Genomic DNA, 24,565 nt, shown 5'->3' with positions numbered 1-24,565 from the left:
GATCCCATCTTCATGGTGGCCAAACCCCAAATAGTAGCAGCATTCCATGCTACCGAACTCAATTGCAGACTATGGACTTTTCCTCCAGGAACTTGTCTAAGCCTTTTTTAAAACCAGCTACGTTAACCCCCTCTGGCAATGTATTCCAGAGCATAACTATTCTCTGAGTGAAAAATTATTTCCTCCTATTGATTTTAAAAGTATTTCCATGTAATTTCATCGACTGTCCCCTAATCTTTGTAATTTTTGATGGAGTATAGAATCAATCCACTGCTACCCGTTCTACACCACTCATGATCGAAGTCTACAAATTCCTATCTCCCCTCAGCCATCTCTTTTCCAAGCTGAAGAGCCCTAAACTCTAGTCTTTCCTCATACGAGAGGAGGTGCATCCCTTTTAATTCCTCAGGGTGAAAATAAAGCAAAGAATGACAAAAAAAAAAGGAGACCACAGGAATAAGACCAAAAGAGGGCACAGTAAATCCCGAGCCTAGGGAACGTGCCTGTTTTAGTGGCCTAAACAGCATTTTAAATGTTTTGTTAGAAAGGGTTACACACCTTGAGACAGTCAGATTAAACTCCTCAGCCTGGTCTGCTTATTTGGCCAGTGTTACCCAAAGCGCCCTAGAGGTTGATCTGAGACCAGAGCAGCAGTGTTTCTGGATCGGTCTGTGACTGTGATTCCATGATTTCAGCAGAATAAAACTGTGTGACCCTCTATCCCCATGGAGAAGCAGAATAATGGTTCACCTATGGCGTCCACTCAGCTCAAGACCCCATTGTGATCTCATTTAGAGGACGATCTGCAGTTTGAGAAGCTCTGGCAAGAGACATTTCCTTTGAAATCAAAATGATAAGGTATTTTGACACTTACCAGACAGGACTTAACAGAGATCTGGGCTTCCTTCCCCATTTAAAACTGCTCTGCCTACCCACCCATCCCTCCCTTTTCCTATCTCAAATTGCTTTCATGTTTTCCTTATATTTGTCAACATTTGCTTTTTTTCTGATCTGAAGAAGGGTTACCTTCGAAAGCTCATCATAAAATGCATTGAGTTAGTCCAATAAAAAAGGTATCACCTTATTTCCTTTGTTTTATTTCTTTATACTACCTTGGAAAGTGGACTAACACAGCCACCACACCATTTCACTCAAGAAGAAAAGGAAGGACCACTTCCTCTTTGAGGCCAGGATTCTCAAAAAAACTGCGTTAAAAAGCGACAGTCTGCTAATGCAACTGTTCTGCTAGCGAATTTTAAAAACCGAGCCATTCTCTAAAAAATGTTTATGTAAATGAGGTTGGTGGAGAGTAGCAAAGACTCACTAAATTTGTATGTGCCCCATCGCCGGTGATAGCGATGGGCACATGTGCAAAAAAAACCATGAAAAGACCTTCCCCCCAAAAAAACAAACAACAGTGGGAGAGATGTTCAATCTCTTCTGCTGCCAACCAACAACCAGCCGATTCTCTCCCGCCGCAAACAACCCCCTCCCCCCACTGCAACGGGAGAGATGCCCACTCTCTCCCCCTGCCTCCAACGCCCCCCCTTACCTCCATGCAGATGTCTGACTGGAGGGATGTGGATTCCCTCCACCCAGCTGGTCCACCGCTTTAAAATGGGCCTTCCCCTCCATGGTTCATCCTGGGATGCACTGGGGAGGGGCCTGAGGCACTGATTAGGCCAAGTTGTTTAAGTCCCCTCCCCAGTGCAGAGGGGGGTTATTTGCAGCAGGAGAGAATCAGCATCTCTCCCGCTGCTAGAGGGGTCACTGCTGCTGTAGAGGGGGTTGTTGTGGTTAGGAGAGAGTCGGCATCTCTTCCGTTGTGGAGAGGGGGTTGTTTGCAGTAGGAGAGAATCAGCATTTCTCCCACTGCAGGGGGGGGGGGTGTTTGCTGCCGCTGCAGGAGAGGGATGTTGTGATGCAGTGGGCTTTCTAGCAGTCTCTGACACTTCCATGCCTGTACCAGCAACCCTGGACCAGTCGCTTATTTTTGTTGCTTATAGAAAATGACTTGGCATTTTTTAAGAATCCACTTGAGGTCTCATTTTAATGTTGAAGAACCCATTTGCATGTCATTGTCGGAAAGTGCTAGAAAGCTCGCTAAACATAGAGATAATTCGTTTTGATAATCTGCCACTAGACTACATGTAGGCTAAACCGTTAAAGTTTTGAGAATCTGGGCCTGAGTAATCAGTGCTTTTCCAGAGAGTTCTCAAAAAGAAAATTGGAGGGGAGGGAAAAGGAGAGGAATAACCAAAGCAGCAAAGACTTTCATTTCCCTCCAACATGTTTTCAAGTTAATATGACAGGGCGACAAAGGATGGCTTAATATATTTTATTTCTTATGTGTTTTAGGAGCATTCATTCATCCATTCCCATTTCATTTCTGTCTTTAACCTGAGTGGGTTCTGCTCCATGTCCGGCATGTATTACTAGAAATAAATTTTGTGTGTTCCTTCACATTTTATGATTTATGGTGTATTTCATTTAATAGACCACTTTTCCTGTAGGCATAGCAAAGCGGTGAACAATACAAACAGAAAGGAACAGCCTCGTAATGATAGGAAACAGGAAATAATATCTATTATTAAAGGGTAGCTCAATCACACAAGATCTATCAGTCAAAGAAGCGAGTAATCAAACAGATATGCATCATGTCAGAAGCAAATAGACAGGGATCATCTTCCACTAAGTAACCTCGGTACTCTCTACTGTCAAATGCTTCCAAGAATAAATGAGTTTTCAAGGCCGTTGTGAATTTTAATTAGGAACTTCCAAGACAGATTGTTGATGGCAGCGTACAGGAAAAGGCACTGTGTCTGGTTCAATCAATTCAAGTCCAAATTATTCACTGGATACGTGCACAATAATTATTCAAGGAGTGCAAAAGTCTAGTCAAAGTGTAAGGAACAACAGGTAGAGGGGAATGCCAGTATACAAAGCCTTGTGGGGAAGAGTAAGTATCTTATAGTGAATTCAAAAATGGATCGGAAACTAGTAATGTAAAATAAAAAGAGGGATGATGTGATCAAATTTATTAGCATGTGAAAGAATCTTTATGGCCATATTCTGCATAGACTGAAGTCATCAGATAAGTGATTGGGGGAAGACCAGAATAAATAACATTACAGTAGTCTAATTGAGAAATCAGAAATGCATAAAGAAGGGTCATTTCTTCCCTAAGTTGGCGTCATAAGACTACCGTATTTTCACGCATATAACGCGCATACGTGTATAACACGCATACGCATATAGCGCGCGGGAACAAAGCATTGCTGTAAAAAAAAAAATCTATATAGCACGCACACGCGTATACCGCGCATGCTGCTATAACCTCCTCCCGCCACCCCCGCTTACTCCCTCTTCTGGCCTGCGAACCAGCATCCTCCCCCCCCTCGCGTCACCCCCCTCCCCCGCGATCCTACATCCCCCCAGCACCGCAAAGACATCGCTTACCTGATTGGGCACCGGCACCAGCACCAATGCACAGGACATGCCAGTGCCCGAAGATCCTCCCTTGCCTGGGCTGGGCTGGGCTGGGCGGTGCGAGGGAGATCCTCCCCTGTGCTGGGCTGGTCTGGGCTTTGAGCATTTGCACATGCTCAAAGCCTTCTGGTCTCGCTCTCTCTGCAACTAGGGCAACTGCCCCCTGGTCAGAGAGAGAGAGAGAGCCCTAAGCCAGCTGGAAGCTAAAGAAGCACAGCCTGGACTTTGCGGTCCCAAGTTATGTCTAATACCAGCCCTAGCAGGATACATATTTCAAATGTGAAATATTCTAATCACAAAATATAAAATAAATTAATTTTTTTCTACCTTTAGTTGTCTAGTAATTTTATTATTCAAATTGCTTTGGTTTTGGGTTCCTTCTGTCTTCATCGTGGCATGGCTGGCTCCTGAAGGTAAAATAAGCGCAAGAGGAGCAGGAGAGGACATGCCAAGTCTGACACAGGTGCAATTTTTTACCACAGGAGCAAGACTTTTCACACTCCCGTGGAGTGGTAAAAGGTCTTGTCCCCATTCCTGCGGTAAACCAGTTGCAAATTTCTTCATTCCTGCGGGGACCACGGTTTACCGCAGTAAACGGTCCCCGTGTCATTCTCTATTTTCAACCCCAAAGCACTGCATGATCTTCTTGCCACTTGTTGATGACACTGATGATTTGTTGATGATTTTGGCTTTCATTACTCACCATCTCCAAATCCAAGCTCAAGGTGAGTTAGTTTATTAAAATGCGATATCTCGCCTCTTGAACAGTCACAGAAAGGTGATTTATAAAAGAATAAAATACACTAACACACAAAGCTGATAGATATTCATAGGCTAGCACACATATATAATGCAAGTGTAAAGAGCCTTAGCCAATAGGGAGAGGAGGAGATCGTGGATGCTGCGGATGGGCCATTTGGCCTTTATCTGCCCTCATGTTTCTATGATGGCGGGGGGTGGGGGGGGTTTAACACTCTTGTTTGCTTAGGACCCACCAACAGATTAAGCCTGCCCTGGGAACAGGATCACTCCTCATCCTAGGTCAACTGAGCAGCTTGCTAGAGGGCTTTTTTTTTTGTCCCCTTGCATGTGTGAATGTGTCATTCTGACTTTTCATCCCATCACTTTCCCCTAAATACATAAAGCTATAAGTCAATGAATGTGGGGTGTGAAGCAGCAGTTCTGTTCATGCATGTAATTCTGTTTAACGTTTTAGTCAGAGTAGACCAATGGATTTGGAGGAGACCTCACCCCAGTTATATTGGCCTATCTGTCACTCACCTGAGACCTTGAGCAAATCAATTATCTCCTTATTTATCCTAATACTGCTATTACTACTATTTATCATTTCTATAGCGCTGAAATATATACGCAGAAGGGGAATCCCCGATCAGCTGAGCTGGCAGGATTGCAGTTTTGGGGAGTCCTGCTGGCTCAGCTGATCGGTGATTCGCCTTGCGTGATGAACTGACGGTAAGCTGTGCACTATTTTCTGGACCCCCCAGCAAAGACAGGTGCCAGAGATGTAGGCCATGGTTTTCCGGGCCTACACTTCCGGTGCCCATCTTTGCATGGATCTCGCTTATGAAGACACTTTATGCCGCCGAACGCCACGTCCGGTGTTGGCCACGCCTACTTTAGCGTTCGGCAGTCTAAAGCGCCTACATAGGTGCAATTCTGGCACTTTTTTTTTTTTACCATTTTAAACAGTGTTTCTCAATTAACTTAGGTGCCAGTAGGGCTCCTACTTGCGCCTTACTTTACGTGCCATTTATAGAATATCCCCCTTAAGTGACTTGCTGTGGGAATTTAACCCAGCTCAATGCACAGGCTACTCCTTCACTCTGCAGAATTCATGATGGGCTAAAAGGGATAGAGCAACTGAACACTAGAAAGCCTCCGATTTCTATCTTGGCTGGGAAGATCTGTGTGCAGAAGAAAAAGACTCTCTCACCAGTCTATGGCTTTATTCTCAATGACTGTGAATGAGGAAAAGGTGTGTGGTAATAGCATAAGCTAGTTATGAGAACTCTTTATGACTGAACAGTGATAATTAAAACATTATCAACCAAGCAGCCATTTCATATCTTCATGTGACATACACAAACACTGTTCTGTTTAAAAAAATGTTCAGTTCACTTTGTATTTTTAGGTGGGGAGGAACTTTCAACATGGGTTGTTGCCGACATGTTATTTTCCTGCTAACCTCAGTCATTAGTAACTAGGTTTCATTGGGTAAAATGGGATCTGTGCTAAAATAACACAAGTTAGTGGTAAAATAACTTGTCTTAATTTTTATATTAATAACTTCCTCATTAGTGTGAAGAGTTTCAGTCTCTGGTAACCAGAGCTGAGATGTCATAATGCCTCATCCCACCAATGCCTAAGAGCCAAACTTATCAGTGATGAGGAAACCTATGGAAGATCTTTGTTAAGTCCTTATCAAAATATTTTGTTAAATCCTGTCAAAATATTTCATCATTCTACCAGACAGGACTTAAAGGTCTGGATTTCCTATCACATTAAACACTACTAGTCTTTAAGCCCGTTACATCTTTCTTTCTTTCTGTCTCTCTCCCTGCCCCTGTGTCTTTATTCCTTTCTTTCTGTCTCCCTCCCTCCTGCTGTCTGTCTTTCTTCCTATCTGTCTCTCTCCCTGCCCCCTATGCAGCAGCATTTCTTCCCCCCTCACTTCCCTGTGCAGCAGCCACAGCAGCATTCCCTCCCCCTCCATTTCCCTGTGCAGCAGCATTTCCACCTCACCCCACTTCCCTGTGCAGCAGTAGTATTTCCCTCTTCCCCATTTCCCTGTGCAGCAGCTGCAGCAGCATTCCCTTCCTCTCCATTTTCCTGTGCAGCAGCATTTCCCTCCCCCACCCTACTTCCCTGTGCAGCAGCCGCAGCAGCATTCCCTCCCCCTCAATTTCCCTGTGCAGCAGCATTTCCCTCCCCCAACCCCACTTACCTGTGCAGCAACAGCAGCAATATTTCCCTCTCCCTCCACTTCTCTGTGCAGCAGCAGCAGCAGCAACAGTATTTCCCTTCCTCTGCACGTCCCTGTGCAGCAGAAGAATTTCCCCCAACCCCCTCTTTCCCTTCCCGCGGTCTGGCCTGCTCTCTTAGTCCCTTGTCGCCCCCCCCTTCCCTTCCCTTCTTGCGGTCTAGCCTACAGGATTAGTTTGAGCCTCAATGCGGCGGCTTCTCTCATAATCCCCGCCTGTGTCGGAAGCCTTCTCCGACACAGGTGCAGCTCGTGAGAGGAGCCACCACAGCAGCTTTTAACTTAAAAATAAACTTTGGCCGATAGGGCCATATTTACTGGATGGAGGACTGCGCGAGGTAGAGAGCAGGGAGGCCGGGCACAGCTAAGCATGCATGCACACTCCTGCTGGCCAGGGACCTACAGATCACGGATCACGCAGGTAAGAGTGCGCATGTGCGCTTAGCGTTTTATTATAGTAGATAAAATTATACTGTTGTGTCATACTCCAATCACCCATCCATCTCTTCCGGTTTCTCATACTGACGCTGCCCCTCCCCCAACACAACCCCTATCTTTCCCTGTTAGACTGTCACTGGAATGCTTTTACGTTTCACATATATATCTCTTTCTGTAGAAACATAGAAACATGACAGCAGATAAAGGCCAAATGGCCCATCTAGTTTGCCCATACACAGTAACCATTATCTCTTTCTCTCTCTGAAAGATCCCACATGCCTACCCCAGGTCCTTTTGAATTCAGACACAGTCTCTGTCTCCACCACCTCTTCTGGGAGACTGTTTCATGCATCTACCACCCTTTCTGTAATAAAGTATTTCCTCAGATTACTCCGGAGCCTATCACCTCTTAATTTCATCCTATGCCCTCTCATTGCAGAGTTTCCTTTCAAATGAAAGAGACTCGACTTATGCACATTTGTGCCACATAGGTATTTAAACGTCTCCATTTATTTAAGGGAAGAGTGCCTTCTTGACAGATTCAAGAGCAAGTTAAAATGCTTTCTTTTTAAAGATGCATTTGACTGTTGGTAAGATAGATTAGGATCCTTTAATGAATTTTATTTTATGACTTATTTTAAGTCTTCCGCTTTTACCCTCCCTATTGTTTTTTCCTTATTTGTTTTATTTACTATCAACAATTGTATTTCTTTCCCCTTTTGTTTTATATGTTCTGTCTGGTTAGTCCAAATTGTTTATTCTGTCCCCCTGAAATTTGTAATTTTAATTTTTATACATCACTTAGAATTTTGAATAAGCAATTAATCAAATTTGTAATAAACTTGAAACTTGATCATATCTCCTCTCTCCTGCTTTCCTCCAAAAGCATACAGATTGAGATCTTTTAAGTTGATCTCCTTACATCTTGTGACGAAGACCACTGACCATTTTCGTAGCCTTCCTCTGGACCAACTCCATCCTGTTCAGGTCTTTTTGAAGGTGGGGCTCCAGAATTGTATACAATATTCTAAATCATCTTCTGCATTTAAACTGCAGGCTACTTGAAACTTGAAGCTGCCACTAATCCTAGTAATTAATTACCGAAAGCATACACTGCAGTGAAGCTCATAATCCTACATTTGGAGCAATAAAACATTAGAAGTGCTCCAAGAAGCCCTGAGGACGGCTGCGGTGGGGTCAGTGGTAAAGTGTGATGGAGATCCAGTTTGTGAGTGATCTGAGCATTGCCAAAAGAGAGAACGGCAAAAGTAAGATGCTAACACTGATTTGAGAGCGTTACTGAATGAAGTGACCCTTTGAATTGTTTACCTGATGACCTCTCCCCAGCTTGACCTTTTCTGCTCCTTGTGAACTTTAACTACAGCTTCTGCCGCAGAAATCTATATCTGTATCTATCTTTCTATCTATTTAGAGCCCCCGGATTCTATAGATGGCAACCAAATTCGGGCACACTGCTGAGATGTGCGTGCAACAATTGCTTTAATGAGTCATTTCCTATCAATAATTGGATGCTAACAGCACAATTAGGTTTTGCACATGCAGCTGGCTGTGGACTGTTCCATAATGCTGGGCACCCAAATTCTATATAGTTGGCCCAAAGTTAGTCGCCTACAATGGTGCGCCTAAATGATGCAGACGCCTAACCTAATTAGAAACACAGAAACATGATGGCAGATTAAAGGCCAAATGAACCATTCAGTCTGCCCTTCCGCAGCATCCATTATCTCCTCCTCTTCCTATAGGCTAAGGCTCTTTACACCTGCATTGTGATGTCATAGAACTTTCTGATTATATAAACATAGTAGCATGATGGCAGATAAAGGCCAAATGGACCATCCAGTCCGCCCATCCGCAGTCTCCTCCTCTCCCTAAGAGATCCCATTTGCCTGTCTCACACTTTCTTGAATTCAGACACAGTCTTTGCTTCTACCACCTCTAACGGGAGACTATTGCATACATCTACCACCCTTTCTGTAAAAAAATATTCCTTAGATTACTTCTGAGCCTATCACCTCCTTGTGAACTATCATGAAGCTAAAAAGAGAGAAAAGAAAACCTAAAAGGAAATGGAGGAAATCAGACGAAGATGAAGAAGCCAGAAAACCAGGCTTAGTCAATAGATTATATCTTATTTATTTGTATCCTGCCTTTTCCAAGGCGGGTCTCAGCAAATATATACATAACCATCTTCATGACAACATACATTCAACAACAATTTCAAACAATAAAAAATACTAAAGTGACCAGCGCTTCAAGTTCATTGCGTTTGACAGTTTAAAATTAGGAGATAAACAATAAAACAACTTTATACAAATAAACATACAATGTATACATACAAATAATTACCAGTACAAAAGGAAAGGAGGGTGAACTACAATCTTTAAAGAAAATAGAGATACATTTAGGGAAAAAACAACTGGAGGGTAATAAAAATAATCTTGAAAGCACGGCTAAGCCTAGAGGAGAAGGTAAAAGAGATTGCGACCTATATGTAAAGTCTGATTAAAAATAGGTATTAGAGCATATGCATTAATGATAGATGAATTATCCTATCTATGTCTCAAATGCGTCCTTATGCAAGTAACTTTTTAAAGAGCTTTTAAATTCCTCACAATTTAAATTCCATACTTCATTTTTTTAAAAAGTGTTTTTTAGTAATTTTTTTTTAGTTCTGCAAATTGTTCTGCTGACAAGTGAATAATGGAAGCTTGTTCCATTCCCTGGGACCTATACATGAAATAGAATTTATATCAAGAAGATAAGAAAAGAAAGAATTCCACTCAAAAAAGATCCTTGAAGCCGGAAAAGCCACAAAAACCCTATACCAGGTAGTGTATGCTTTGTTGGGGGAAAAAACAGAAAGAAATCACTAACAAATGTTCCCTAACCAGTAAAGAATTCGGCAACTTCGTCAGAGAAAATAATGAAGCTACAGAAAGGCAATGGCCTAAATAACAACATATCAATAGAGAAAGAGACAAGGGAAATGGGAGATACAATGGAAGAGTTTGAACCCGTCACAGAAATACAGGTGAAGAAACTTCTCAGAAGAGTGAAACCAGGCCTCATCCCTCAACACCTGCCCAATACACCCAATGAGATAACTTGAAGGCCTAGGACTCTCCTATCTCATGGACCTAAAAAATTAATCATTACAGTCCAGACATGTTCCACTTAAATGGAAACTCTGTCATCAGGCTCATCCTGAAAAGTAAAGAGAAAGACCTAAAAGATCCCTCCAAAGACAGATGGCCAACCAACTGTGGATAAAGTAGCTTGCCAACAAATATCAGACATCCTAGAAAACTCATCGAAGCTAGACCAGGCCCAATCCTGTTGGAACCCCCGAAATAATCCCCCTCACCCATAATAGGCAGGAGGGATGCTCACTCCCTCCTGCCAGCAAGCCACCCCCCAACCCATGACACCACACCCCCAGACCCAGACTCCCCACCCTGGCATCCCCCCAGACCTGATAATAATAATAATAATAATAACTTTATTCTTATATACCGCCAGCAATCTTGCGACTTCTAGGCGGTTTACAATAAGAGAAACTGTAAATACAATAAAGGGAAACTGTACATACGACGAATTAAAGAGTATAGCAGTGTACATCTGATAACATTAATAATGTTAACGACAGTTTAACATTTTTAATTAAGAACATAAGAACATACTATAGGTAACCAATAATAAGGTAAAAACAATGGAGTGACATGATCAAATTTACTTTTATGACCCAAAACTTTTATTCCTGTATTTTGTTATGTCTGAAGACGTTTAAGATTATACTTAGGCAATCCAGTGTAAACAGTATTGCAATAATCAAATTTAGAAATGAGAAAAGTATGAATCAATGTACAAAAATCTTTATTAGTAAAACAATATCTATTTGAGCAAAGCAATCGAAGGATGTAAAAACCATTCATCGTCAAGTAAGAAATCTAATCATTGAATGTAAGATGAGAATCAACCCATATGCCTAAATATTTAACCCCCTCCCCCATTTTACAAAACCGCAAAAAAAGGCACAGGCGGAAGAACAAATGGCTAAAAATGTAAAAAAGGGAGATAAAAATTTTTTCAGATATATTAGTGAAAGGAGGAAGATAAAAAATGGAATTGCTAGGCTAAAAGATGCTGGGAACAAATATGTGGAGAGTGATGAGGAGAAAGCAAATGTGCTAAACAAATACTTCTGTTCTGTGTTCACAGAAGAAAATCCTGGAGAAGGACCGAGATTGTCCGGCAAAGTTACACGAGAAAATGGAGTAGATTCTGCGCCGTTCACGGAGGAGGGTGTTTATGAGCAACTTGAAAAACTGAAGGTGGACAAAGCGATGGGACCAGACGGGATCCATCCCAGGATACTAAGGGAACTCAGAGAGGTTCTGGCGAGTCCTATTAAAGACTTGTTCAACAAATCTCTGGAGACGGGAGTGATTCCTGGGGATTGGAGGAGAGCGGATGTGGTCCCTATTCATAAAAGTGGTCACAGGGATGAAGCAGGAAACTACAGGCCGGTGAGCCTCACTTCAGTTGTTGGAAAAATAATGGAAGTGTTGCTGAAAGAAAGGATAGTGTATTTCCTTGAATCTAATGGGTTACAGGATCCGAGGCAACATGGCTTTACAAAAGGTAAATCGTGCCAAACGAACCTGATTGAATTTTTTGATTGGGTGACCAGAGAGCTGGATCGAGGACATATGCTAGATGTAACTTATTTGGATTTCAGCAAGGCCTTTGATACAGTTCCTCATAGGAGGCTGTTGAACAAACTTGAAGGGCTAAAGTTAGGACCCAAAGTGGTGAACTGGGTCAGAAACTGGCTGTCGGACAGACGCCAGAGGGTGGTGGTTAATGGAAGTCGCTCGAAGGAAGGAAAGGTGACTAGTGGAGTCCCTCAGGGTTCGGTGCTGGGGCCAATCCTGTTCAATATGTATGTAAGTGACATTGCTGAAGGGTTAGAAGGAAAAGTGTGCCTTTTTGCAGATGATACCAAGATTTGTAACAGAGTAGACACCGAAGAGGGAGTGGAAAATATGAAAAAGGATCTGCAAAAGTTAGAGGAATGGTCTAATGCCTGGCAACTAAAATTCAATGCAAAGAAATGCAGAGTAATGCATTTGGGGATTAATAATAGGAAGGAACCGTATATGCTGGGAGGAGAGAAGCTGATATGCACGGACGGGGAGAGGGACCTCGGGGTGATAGTGTCCGAAGATCTAAAGGCGAAAAAACAGTGTGACAAGGCAGTGGCTGCTGCCAGAAGGATTCTGGGCTGTATAAAGAGAGGCGTATTCAGTAGAAGAAAGAAGGTGTTGATGCCCCTGTACAGGTCATTGGTGAGGCCCCACTTGGAGTATTGTGTTCAGTTTTGGAGACCGTATCTGGCGAAAGACGTAAGAAGACTTGAGGCGGTCCAGAGGAGGGCGACGAAAATGATAGGAGGCTTGCACCAGAAGACATATGAGGAGAGACTGGAAGCCCTGAATATGTATACCCTAGAGGAAAGGAGAGACAGGGGAGATATGATTCAGACGTTCAAATACTTAAAGGGTATTAACGTAGAACAAAATCTTTTCCAGAGAAAGGAAAATGGTAAAACCAGAGGACATAATTTGAGGTTGAGGGGTGGTAGATTCAGGGGCAATGTTAGGAAATTCTACTTTACGGAGAGGGTGGTGGATGCCTGGAATGCGCTCCCGGGAGAGGTGGTGGAGAGTAAAACTGTGACTGAGTTCAAAGAAGCGTGGGATGAACACAGAAGATTTAGAATCAGAAAATAATATTAAAGATTGAACTAGGCCAGTTACTGGGCAGACTTGTACGGTCTGTGTCTGTGTATGGCCGTTTGGAGGAGGATGGGCAGGGGAGGGCTTCAATGGCTGGGAGGGTGTAGATGGGCTGGAGTAAGTCTTAACAGAGATTTCGGCAGTTGGAACCCAAGCACAGTACCGGGTAAAGCTTTGGATTCTCGCCCAGAAATAGCTAAGAAGAAAAAAAAAAAAAAAAAAAAAAAAAAATTTTTAAATTGAATCAGGTTGGGCAGACTGGATGGACCATTCGGGTCTTTATCTGCCGTCATCTACTATGTTTAGCACGCTCTGCGCTGTTCCCAATGCTCTTAAAGTTCCTATAAGTGTCAAGAGCAGCACAAAGCATTCAGCGGGCTGACCTGAGCTAAAAACCACTTTCACGGTTTTGTAAAAGGGGGAGGGGTAAATTTCTTAAGTGTAATAATAGATTTACCTTGAAAAGATATAGGAATATCCATGTGTGGTCTAGGCCTCTGATCCAACAAGCATAGCACTTTTATTAAAATCTAACCATTTATCATTTGCTGTCAAACATTTTTGAAAAGAATTTAAGTTTTTAATGATAGGATCACCTTACTACTACTAGTACTACTGCTATTAATTATTTCTATAGCGCTACCAGACACACGCAGCGCTATACAGAGTCACAAAGAGTAAGAAAAAAGTCCCTGCTCGAAAGAGCTTACAATCTAAACAGGCATGACAGACAAACAGGATCTCTCTCCCTCTCCCCATTTTGCCCCCTCCACATCCATTTCTCCCTCCTTTCTCCCCTGCCTTCCCTCATGTCCATCTCTCCCTCTCTTACTCCCTCTGTCCTTCACCAAATCCATTTCCTATTGTCCCTCTTCTGCCCCCCTCTGCCACCTCTCCCTGTCCTCCTTCTACCCCTCTGCCATCCCCAAATCCATCTGACATCATTCTGTCCCTCCTTTACTCCATTCCTCACATCTCTCCCTTCTTCCCTCATCTGAGTCCGATATCTCTCCCTTCTCCCAGTCCCATATGCTCCTCTTTTCCAGTTTTCTACACCTACACCTTAGCCAACAAAAGTACGTCATCAGCATAACAAGAAACCCTAACACCAAATTCTTCCAGAATAGTAAATAATGGAGCAAGAAAAATATTAAATAAAACAGGTGGTAAAGATGAACCTGGAGGAACATCACAAGATAAAGAAAAAGCTGAAGAAACCGATGTAGATGTAATCACAGAAAAAGTCCGAGTTTCTAAAAAAAGAGCAAACCAAGCTAGGCCAGTAGCATTTAACCCAATTGTAGCCAATCTCTTAAGCAGTATTTGATGATCCACTAAATCAAAATCAGAAGTTAGATCTAAAGAAACCGTCGGAACAAGAGATCCATTCTCCAATATTTCTAGAACATTTAAAAAACAGCATACAAGAGTTCCTGTCCTATGATGTGTCCGGAATCCTGCCTGTTTCGGATGGAAAGTATTGAGGGGGTCTTCTACTAAGGTGCACTAGCCGATTTAGCGTGCTAAATGCTAACATGCCCATTTATATTCTATGGGTGCATTAGCATTTAGCACGTCTTAGTAAAAAAAAAAAAAAAAAAAACACCCTGATTTTCTCAATGAACGCCGTAAGCTGATTAACAACTATCCCCTCCTTTTACAAACCGCGTTTTTTAGTGTAGGCTGCTGCACTGAATGCTTGGCGCTGCTCCCGACGCTCACAGAGTTTCTGTGAGCGTTTGGAGCAGCGCAGAGCATTCAGCGCGTCAGCCTGCGCTAAAAAACGTTATCGCAGGTTTGTAAAAAAAGGGGGGGGGGGAATGTATTTGACGATTTCACTAGTGAAGCATAAATCAGAAATAGGTCTATAATGTTGAACGAAACCTCTATCAAGATTGGTTGATTTTCAAACAGGGATGATAAAAGCCTGCTTCCATGCTGTAGGAAAAAGTGCCATTTCTAAGCTTTGAATTTTCATCGGCAATAAGCAATGTCTATTCATACAGATCCATGCTTTAGGACCTGGATCATGCAATTTACATACAGGATATCTATACAGTTAATCATTTTTGTCATTAGACTCAAGGAACAGGAATCAAATCTTTCCAATTTTGCAACTAACGCAGTAATTTCTTTGATCTCTGTAAGAACTTTGCAGTCTGGAATGACTGAGAAACTCTGATTTTGGACAGGTTTGATTATATTTTGGTTGAAGATCACTAGAAATGATCTGAATTCTTTGCTGTCTGTGATATGTATATACGGTATATATATATATATATATTTTTTTTTTTGCAACATGAAATTTAAATAGAAAGGTTTTAGAGGTGTGAGTTTTCAAGACCACATGCAAGTCCATGCTTCAGTTCTGTTTAACATCTCTGATGAAGGGACTTGAATATTCTCTCCAAAGTCTGTACATAGTGGCACACAATTATTCTTCTCTTACTACTATTATTATTTTTATAGTGCTACCAGACGCCCGCAGCACTATTACTCCAACATAAGGTTACCATATGGTTCCAGAAAAAGGAGGACAGATTGAGACATCTTGGTCTTACTTCCACTGAAAGCAATGGAAGTAAAACCCAGATGTCTCAATCTGTCCTCCTTTTTCTGGAGCCATATGGTAACCCTATTCCAACAAAAAGGGTCACAGCCAAAGGAATTCAACTGAGTTTCACAAACTGACTGTTTTAGACCAGATCGGATACTAGATCCATCCCCACGAGCACACCTGCTTCAAAGTAGCACTCTATAAACGCACCTGGGTAATTTATAAAACCTGTATGAAGACTGCCCTGTGGCTCTGCCATGGGAACACCAGTACACTTATCACCTAGGCACAATATTTTGCACGTGTACGTGGCTGCACAGTTTTACAAAAGCTCTTTTCCCAAACTACCTGAACAACCGCCTCATCCACAACACCTCAACCAGACATAGGAAAACTCACACCCCATTCTCATACTCCCCAATTAAGGAGGTCAAACGGAAAAAAATATATGATGGCCTCCTGGCCACTCAAGCAGCCAAGCTACTGACGGCATCCCTAGACTACAAGAAATAAAGACCGGACTCGCAAGTTTCAAACGCCGCCTCTCACTAAAGCCACCTACCCTAAACAACTCGCCATACTCATTTTTTACTCTCTTTGAAAATGACCAAACATCTTTTGGTACGATCTTTTTGGAATACTTCCTTCATAATTCTTTTGTAATCCGCCTTGAACTCCCTAATGTAATGTAATGTAAAGCAGGCTTGATACAAAAAACCATTCTACAGTTGCCCCTTGTAGGTCTTGAAAGCTCAGGAGAGTCTCTTCAATCGCATCCTTCCTTACAGAAACAAGCTCTGCCATCTCTGCAAACTGCCCAAATAGCATCACACCCGTGCAAAGAGGCATCCAGAGCAGAAACTCGAGTGCAGGATTTTCATATCCACTCCTACTCTAGCTGAGATCATATTCAAGCACCTGTTTGACTTCATGTGGTCCACATCTGTTTACACCTTAGGATGTCTATTCAAATGTTTTATTGTGTTGACAATTGAAGTAGCATAATAAGCCATACAATGTGTTGGTATTTGAATATTTTTATGACTGTAATTCTCCGTTGCCTATATTTAATTTGTTCCTACTGTAAACCATCTTGGGTGATTTTTTTTTTTCTTTTCAAAAAGATGGTATATAAATCCTCACAAATAAAAAAAAAATAAAACCATGCTTCCAAAAGGATATAACAGTGTTTCCCAGACTTGGTTTTCTGGAGGCATCTCAGCCGGTCAGGAATTCAGGATATCCACGATGAATATCCATGAGAAAGATCTGCATGCACTGTTTCTACTGCAGGCAAATCTCTCTCATGAATATTCATTGTGGATATCCTGAAAACCTGACCTCCAGGAACAGGTTTGAGAACTGGGGGAAGGAGAGCGAGAGAGAGAGAGTTGTCACACAGGGAGCCTCAGACTCATTTTGGGACCTCCCTCTTGATCGTCAGTATGGCCAGGATGGGAGGGCACACCGACAAATCCGCGCACGGACAAGTGCGCACTGACAATGCCGCCCTGTCAATTGCGCCCCGTGAAATTTGCCATAAATAGATATCTGGAAGGCCCTGTTTTGCTGAGACTCCTCAGGCCTCGTCCCTTGGGAGGGGCTTGAGGCGCCCGAGGCCTCCGCCATGGACACCTCTCGCCCTCGCTATGCCACTGGATGGAGGTGGGCTAAAGTAGAGAAGCCCTCTTGTGGCTTGCAAATAAAGGCCAGTAACGGAAGCTGGGTGCCCACACTGCCCCACAAATCAAATCAAAACCAGGTAAATAGAAATAAAATACTTGTTGAGGAGAATGCCTCTGTAAAAGTGGGGTATGATGAGAAAACACTCTACATTTACTATACCACCTATGGTGAAAATCTATCTAAGCAGTGTACAGAGAACAATAAAATAAATTATAATGATTTAATAGCAGTACTGTTTTGCCCGCTGTGTGTCCAAAAACTCTATTCATATCCTACTGTCAGAAGTCAGAAAAAGAAAAACCTAACCATGTCCAAATGGTTTTAGCTGCCCCTGAAGTTTTTCATAAGATGGTTCCGGGGAAGGTTGCTCCACAATGAAGGCCCAACAGAACTAGGAATGATGAACGTGAAAAATCATAGAAAATCTGGTGGGAATAGTCATTGAGACAGGCATAGGATGCGTGTTGGTGGCTATCAGGACTACTCAGTTCCAGTTCTCAAGGTTCACAGGCAGGCCAGGCTTTCAGGATACCCACAATGAATATGCATGAGAGAGATTTGCATACCAAGGAGACAATGTATGCAAATCCCTCTCATGCAGATTCATTGGGGATATCCTGACAACCTGGCCTGCCTGCGGACCTCTAGGATTGTCTGTTTAGATTGTAAGCTCTTTGGAGCAGGGACTGTCTTCTTTGTGACTCTGTACAGCACTGCGTACATGTGGTAGCACTATAGAAATAATTAATAGAAGTAGGAATCGTAGGAATCAAGTAGCTCAGGATAAGAATAGGGGAAATCCCAAACTATAAATTTTATGAACCAAGGTTAATATTTTTGTGGGATACAAGCAACTGATGCAGGTAACCGATGCTCCTGTTTGAGCAGAGAGGTGATAATCAGTACTCTGAACAAGCTGAAATCTTTTCCCCTCTGTCAATCGAAAACCTGAAAAAAGTGAGTTGCAATAATTTAGCATGAAACAATTTAGGTAAAGGGGGGGCTCTTTTTCAGGGGTTACTGTAATTCCCCAGGTACAATGAAAGAACCCAGGCTCCGCCCACCAGTTCTGCCTTTGCACCGATGCTGTGGCTGGTTGCAGGGGACCTGACCACTGTGACCACTCCATCCCTGAAGGATAGTCCTTCCATTTGCGTACTGGCACCTTTTCTTGGCTACAAAAAATGTACTCAGGGAAAGTAACCACCCCCCGAGTCTATAAATGGCGCCCCAAAGTTGCAAGCACACCTGATTTTTGCAAGCAATTTAATTGAATGAGCCAATTAGCACCAATCAATTATTGACATTAATTTGGATTTGAACGCACACCTTGCTAAGCGCTATTCTATAACGATGCACATGCAACTCTTTTAGGGGATATTTTATAAACGGCACCAAAACTGACACCCGTAGGCACCCTACAAGCGCCTGTTAATTGAGCAATGCTGTTTAAAATGGTGAAATACGGTAAAAGTAAAGCACCTACAGGAGCCTAAATAAAAGGTGCTGGAATCACGCTTAAATAGGTGCTTTAGGCTGCCGAACGCCAAAGAAGGCATGGCCAACACCGGACGCGGCATTAGGTTGCCTAAAGTGCCTATGTAGGCATGATTCATGCAGACAGGCGCCAGAAATGTAGGCCTGGAAGACCTGTCTTTCCCAGGTGGATCCTGAAAAGAGTATAGAGTTTGCCATCGGCTAATCACAGCAGGGGAATTCCCGATCAGCTGAGCCGGCAGAACTCCCCAAAAGTGCAGCTTCAGGGAATCCTGCAGGTTCAGCTGATCGGGAATTCCCCTGCTGAGATCAGCTGAACCACCAGGGAAATCCCCATTTCCTCTCTCCCTCCGTCCCAGCCACCAATCCCCCTCCAAAGAGCACCCCCTCCCGCTGAGCTCGACACCCCTCGACACCCCCTAACATCCCCATCCCCCTGTACCTTTGGATGAAACATTGGCAGTAGGGATGCCCATTCCTTCGTGCCGAAAGGGCTGCCTCTTCAAAATGGTGGCTCTTCCCCCTCCCAGTGCATCTTGGGATACACTGGGAGGGGGCCTAACGCCCCTAAGCCAATAAGGGCCTTAGGCCCCTCCCAGTGCATCTTGGGATGCTGGCTCAGCTGATCAGAGATTCCTCTGTCGCAATCAGCTGATGGCAAGCCCTGGACTATTTAGATTTTGGAGGTGCAATTCTCAAACGGGCACCACTGCATGACTGACATACAATCAGTGGCTGCTGACTTCAGCGTTGGTGATAACTAAAAAGGGGGCATGGCACAATGAGGTCTTCAATCTCTCTGGAACAGCATCCTCAATTACCTACGTGAGAAATCAAAGTTAAAGACATTCTTCTTTCTTGATGCCTTTGAAACCTAACTGCCCTTTTAAGGGCAACCTAGAAACTAGGTTGTTTTTCCTTCCATGTTTTCTTTTCCTTGCATATTGTAGTTCCAGCCTTTTGTTCCCGTTTGTATTAGGTTTTTATACGTCTCAGAAAGTTGTTTGTTTATTATTCTTTTTAAACTGTATTTTAGTTAATCAAATGTTTTTAATGATTTTGTACACCGCCTAAGAAATTTAAAATAAACTTGAAACTTGAATCCAGGGAATCTGTGCCTAATTTACATATGGGGACTTCCACCAGTTTTCAGTGAATACTTGTGCCCGGCCTTACATGTGGATCTCAGCGCTATGCATTGTTCTAAAAATGGCACCCAACAGATCACCGTTTATAAAATAGCATTCAATGCACATTTCTTTGGCACCCAAATTTGGACACCATTTACTGAATCTAGTCTGCTCTTACGAACAGTGCAGGGCAAACCCACTCTGAGAAGGGACAGTGAGAGAATGACATGGGGACAAATTTTTCCCGTCCCATTCCTGCAAGTTCCGTCCTCATCTCCACAAGCCTCAAACACTTTACAAGGCTTGTGCGGTTAAGGCAGAGCAATTGGGTTTCTGAGTGGACGGGGACAAATTTGTCCCTGTGTCATTCTCTAGTTACAGTCACACAAAGAGAAGTCAGTCAAGGACCAGATATCCACCCCCTTTAAGGCTAAGCTTATATTTTAACAGGATCAATGTGAAAACTGCTCCAAATCTAGGTATATGCATGCTTTGCTCCCATTTAAAAGCTAAGCAAACAAAGAAATGTATCAGTGGCATTTGTAGAGCATACAAAAGTATCTAACCAGATCTGGATCCAATCTCTTTAGGGAAGCAAACGTTCTCAGCCCACCCAACCACCTTCCTAAATTCTGACTATTATTTTGCCACTGTAGCTGAAACGAGTGTTATCTACCGCATATACTCGAATATAAACTGAGATTTTGGGGCCAAAAAATGGCCCATAAATGTGGGTCTCAGCCATCGGCTACCCACCCCCCTCCCGGACCTATTGCAGGCATCCACAGGGGCTGCCGCAAGACCTGGGGGTCAAGTTGTGGGCTGGGACATGAGGGATTCCCCCGTCTCCCATCTCATCCAAATCCAAACCTCCCTCCCCCCCCCCCGCCTTCCCCAAACCCCTCCTCACTCCTGGGCGGCCTCGCGATGGACGGTATAGGAGGAATCCCTTCTGCTTCCAGCGCCTGCCGAAATTGACAACCACACCTTCCTCCCACCTTTCCCACGTACCTTTCAGGTCCCTGGTAGCCAGCTGCCCTCCTGCTCCGTTCAAGGCCGCTGGCTGATTGGCTGCTGCGAGTTCTCAGGATGTTTTTTGGATTCGGCTGGGATGGGAGGCGGGGGATCCCTCATATCCCAGCCCACCGCTGGACCACTGGGTTCCACAGCAGGCCCAGTGGAGGCCTGCAAGGCATCGGGAGGGAGGGAGATGGTACAGGGCAGGGAGGGAGGGAGGGGGGACAGGGAGTAAAGCTTGGCAGGAAGTGAGGGGGGCTGGTGCAAAGTCTGGCAGGGCACATGAATATTAAGCCCCTGAATATCTGAGTCATTACATTTTTCCTTTTTGGGGGGTAAAATGGGGGTGTCGACTTATATTCAGATCGACTTATTTTCAAGTATACACAGTAATTTTGTAAAGTGCCCATTTGCAGAAACCAAATTTTGTTTTTGCCATTGTTTCATATCATTGATTGAACCATGTCCAAGTCATTCTCTTCTTGCTTGGGCTGAGAATTTTTCAGTACTCCCTTGTAAAGAGTTTCAGCAGAGCCGATACTGTGATGTCATAATGCTTCATCCCACCAATAAGAGCCAACCTGATCAGTGATCTCACAATGGCTTGATTGTCCTGTACTGGACTCACTTTTATTACATACAAAGTCCTCACTCCTCAGCCCAACCAACCAACTTTCTAACTGCTGAGCATTATTTTGCCACTGTAGCTGAAAAGAGTGGTATCTTGTTTTGTTAAGTGCCAATTTGCAGAAACAAAATTCTCTGTTTTGACATTGTTTCAGATCATTGATTGAAGCATACCCACATCATTCATTCTCGCCTTGCTTGGGCTGAGAACTGTTCAGCACCCCCTCATAAGAAAGGGGTATTAGTGGCAACCAGTCATGATTTATTCACTCTGCACATATGGCTTCTGTATGGAAAAGATATCTTCTCTGGTTCTGGACTTGGAAGTGCAAACATAATATTGTCTGGGTCAATGTAACCCATCCTTACAAGCTCTGGAAGGCAACAGCTGACAGCTGCCAACCTTCAGCCATGATAGCTGCCATATTTTGTTAATTAAGCGGGCAAAAGCAGACCAAGGCTAATTAACCTCTTGGGTGCAGGAATTCCCTCCAGTGATGGCAGAGAAATGTGCCTTCAGATTTTCTTCAACTCTGGTCCCCATGCATAAACATTCATAAAACTTATTGTGGCAGACAGCAGCTTATGGAAATATCCTGCCGGGGCTTCACCTGCATGCACCTATTTTTCAAACTTTCAAAATGAAATCGTAATAATGTGCTTAGAATTACATTATTACTAGAGAAGGATCCAGCCTCCATATACCAACTCGATATAGTAAATTTGCCTTTTACCAGGAGGTGAGCATTTTTTTTTTTTTTTTAATTTAAATGCTCCGGATTTCCTTGAACTCCATCTCTCATCTCCTACCCCCAGGCATTTTTAAGTGAGTGGAATTTGCAGATTTTTAAATAGGCGTAGGAGGTAAGAGAAGATTCAGTTTTGCAAGACGGATGGAGAGGGGCCCATGGGGTGGGTGGGGGGGGGGGGAGGTCTGATTTCCACTGTACATCTTTAAAGGAGCCACGGCTTGGAAGTCGGTTCTTTGTGTGTGGGGGTGCTGAGTCTCTGCCAAAAGACAGTCAGCCACATCTGTCCAGAATTCAGAGGGAAGGGGCTCTCAGTACAGGGCACTGTGTGTCCTGTTATTCCCCTCTGATAACCCTGCACAAGAGGACTGCAGCGCTCTCATCCCATTTGGCAGAACTGTGTGCAGCAGAGAGCTGAGAGCTTCCAGCGCAATCGGTAAGGAACTAGTTACAGCAGTCATTTAAAAGCCAAATCATATTTAAAATACATCTCATCACTTCCCTGGAGTAACCATCATCACATCAGTGGCTAATTATTCTTTTTACAATACATCAGAGCTCCTTAACAGCCCGCGTCTATACCCCTGACGGATGGATCTCAAAGGCACCGCCTAATACACTAAACGACCTCTCTAAACTCACAGGCCACCGCAAATATAACCTGAATTACCAGCACATTCTCCGCCAACAAAGATGCACCCACCTGCTAGAAAAGCTATGTTACCACCATGTTCTATCTACACTGTAAACGTTGCAACCCTATGCCTACTAAATCTGTATTTTATGTCCACACTGTAAATGCTGAAATCTAAACCCCCTTTGTCTATACTGTAAATGCTGTAAAGTCTGTATTTCTCACTAAAGTTTGTCCTACCCATACTATGAATGTACTCTTGTAACCCGTTCTGGACTCCTTTGGGGAGACCGGCAAAATAAATGTCAAAATAAAAATGCTACCCATTTCCTTCAATTAAAAAGCCCCAACTCCCTAAAGTCCTTCTAATTTTTATATGGTTAAACATGTGTTATTGATCCTCTGTGGGAAGTGCAGAATGATATCGGGATCAGTATCACCCCCCTCCCCGCACTTTCAATTGGAAAAACTTTGCCCAGAGAACGGAACCTAAAGGCAAGCTGTCAGCTCCCTCCAAGCAGTTGATCAGGCTGAGGGAGGGTACAGTGATATCGGGATCAGTATCTCCCCTCCCTGCACTTTCAGTTGGAAAGCATTAGCCAGTCTGATGATCTACCCCTCACTTGCCCAGAGAACGGAAGCTAGAGGCAAGCTGTCAGCTCCCTCCAAGCAGTCGAGCAGGCTGAGGGAGGGTACAGTGATACGGGGATCTCCATGCACTTTCAGCTGGAAAGCATTAGCCAGTCTGATGATCTACCCCTCACTTGCCCAGAGAACGGAAGCTAGAGGCAAGCTTTGGGCACTCACCTTGATGAGCTTGCACCTGATCTGGGCCGACACCATGTGGCTGTTGCGCAAGTTGCCCACCCGGAACATGAGGCAGAGTTTGCCGTCTCGCTGCGAGACGACGGCGTGGCGGCTGAACATGAGGGTCTCGGCGCGCTTCTTGGGCTGGGACATCTTGATGAACATGCAGCCGATGAGGAAGGCGTCCACGATGGAGCCGAGCAGCGACTGGAAGAGGAAGAGGATGATGCCCTCGGGGCACTTCTCCGTGATGTACCTGAAGCCGTAGCCGATGGTGGCTTCGGTCTCGATGAAGAAGAGGAAGGCGGACGGGAAGTTGTACACGTTGGCCACGCAGGGGGTGTAGTGGTGGTCGTGGGCCCGCTGCAGGTCCCCGCGGACGTAGGCGATGAGCCACCACATGGAGGCCATGAGCAGCCAGGCCACCGTGTAGGTGAGCATGAAGATGAGCAGGTTCCAGCGCCACTTGAGGTCCACCAGGGTGGTGAAGAGGTCCGACAGGTAGCGGCTGCTCTCGCCGCCCAGGTTGCCGTGCTGGACGTTGCAGCGGCCGTTCTTGTCCACGAAGCGCTGCCTCTTCCTCTTGGCCGCAGGGGGGCCGCTGGTCACCACCTGGTAGTCGTCGCCCAATTTCCTGCGCAGGGCTGACATGCCCCTTCGCCTCGGGCTGCTAGGCAGCTGCCTACAAGCCGGGGCGCTGCTGGGAAGAACTTGCCCCTAGCCCGGCATTTGGAAGCAGACGCTCGGGGGAGGAGCTGCTCTGGACCTATCAGTCCCTGAGAAAAATCCTCCCCGGGAGTGGTGGTGGGGGGTGGGGAAGAGGTCCCAAGGAGAGAAGCATCTACTCCCTCAGAATGCTCTGATACAAATCACCTTAAGGCTGAAAAACTGGACCAATCGGGGGGTTAAAAAAGAAAGTCTTCCTTTTGGCTCTGATGACACAATAGTGTAAGGGGGAGGGGGGGCAAATGTAGGGTTTAATGGACACCGTCTCCCCCGCTTGAATTACTAAGAGCGTGGCGCCCCCTGGTGGCGGCAGAGCAAAGGACCCTCCCTGGATATGGAAAAAGACGAAGAATCGGGCAGCCAGCAATCTTACATAGTGACTTCACGG

At 44.2% G+C, this 24,565-nt stretch overlaps 1 protein-coding gene across 2 annotated transcripts in view; it reads right to left on the bottom strand.

The window, feature by feature from the left end:
• Nucleotides 1-24,307, bottom strand: part of LOC117347359 (G protein-activated inward rectifier potassium channel 1-like) — a 67,397-nt gene extending 43,090 nt beyond the window's left edge. For both annotated transcript variants that reach the window (XR_004536776.1, XM_033918186.1), the window contains exon 1: nucleotides 23,452-24,307. Coding sequence is in view for 1 of the 2 variants with exons in the window: in XM_033918186.1 (XP_033774077.1) it covers nucleotides 23,452-24,102 (651 nt within the window). In the remaining variant the exon portion in view is untranslated. The remainder of the gene's footprint in view (nucleotides 1-23,451) is intronic.
• Nucleotides 24,308-24,565: the final 258 nt, after the last annotated feature.

Source organism: Geotrypetes seraphini, chromosome 13, assembly GCF_902459505.1.
Source record: "Geotrypetes seraphini chromosome 13, aGeoSer1.1, whole genome shotgun sequence".
In the NCBI taxonomy this organism is placed as follows: domain Eukaryota; kingdom Metazoa; phylum Chordata; class Amphibia; order Gymnophiona; family Dermophiidae; genus Geotrypetes; species Geotrypetes seraphini.
Note: the sequence above shows the minus strand (reverse complement) of the source record. Positions and strands in the feature narration are given on the sequence as shown.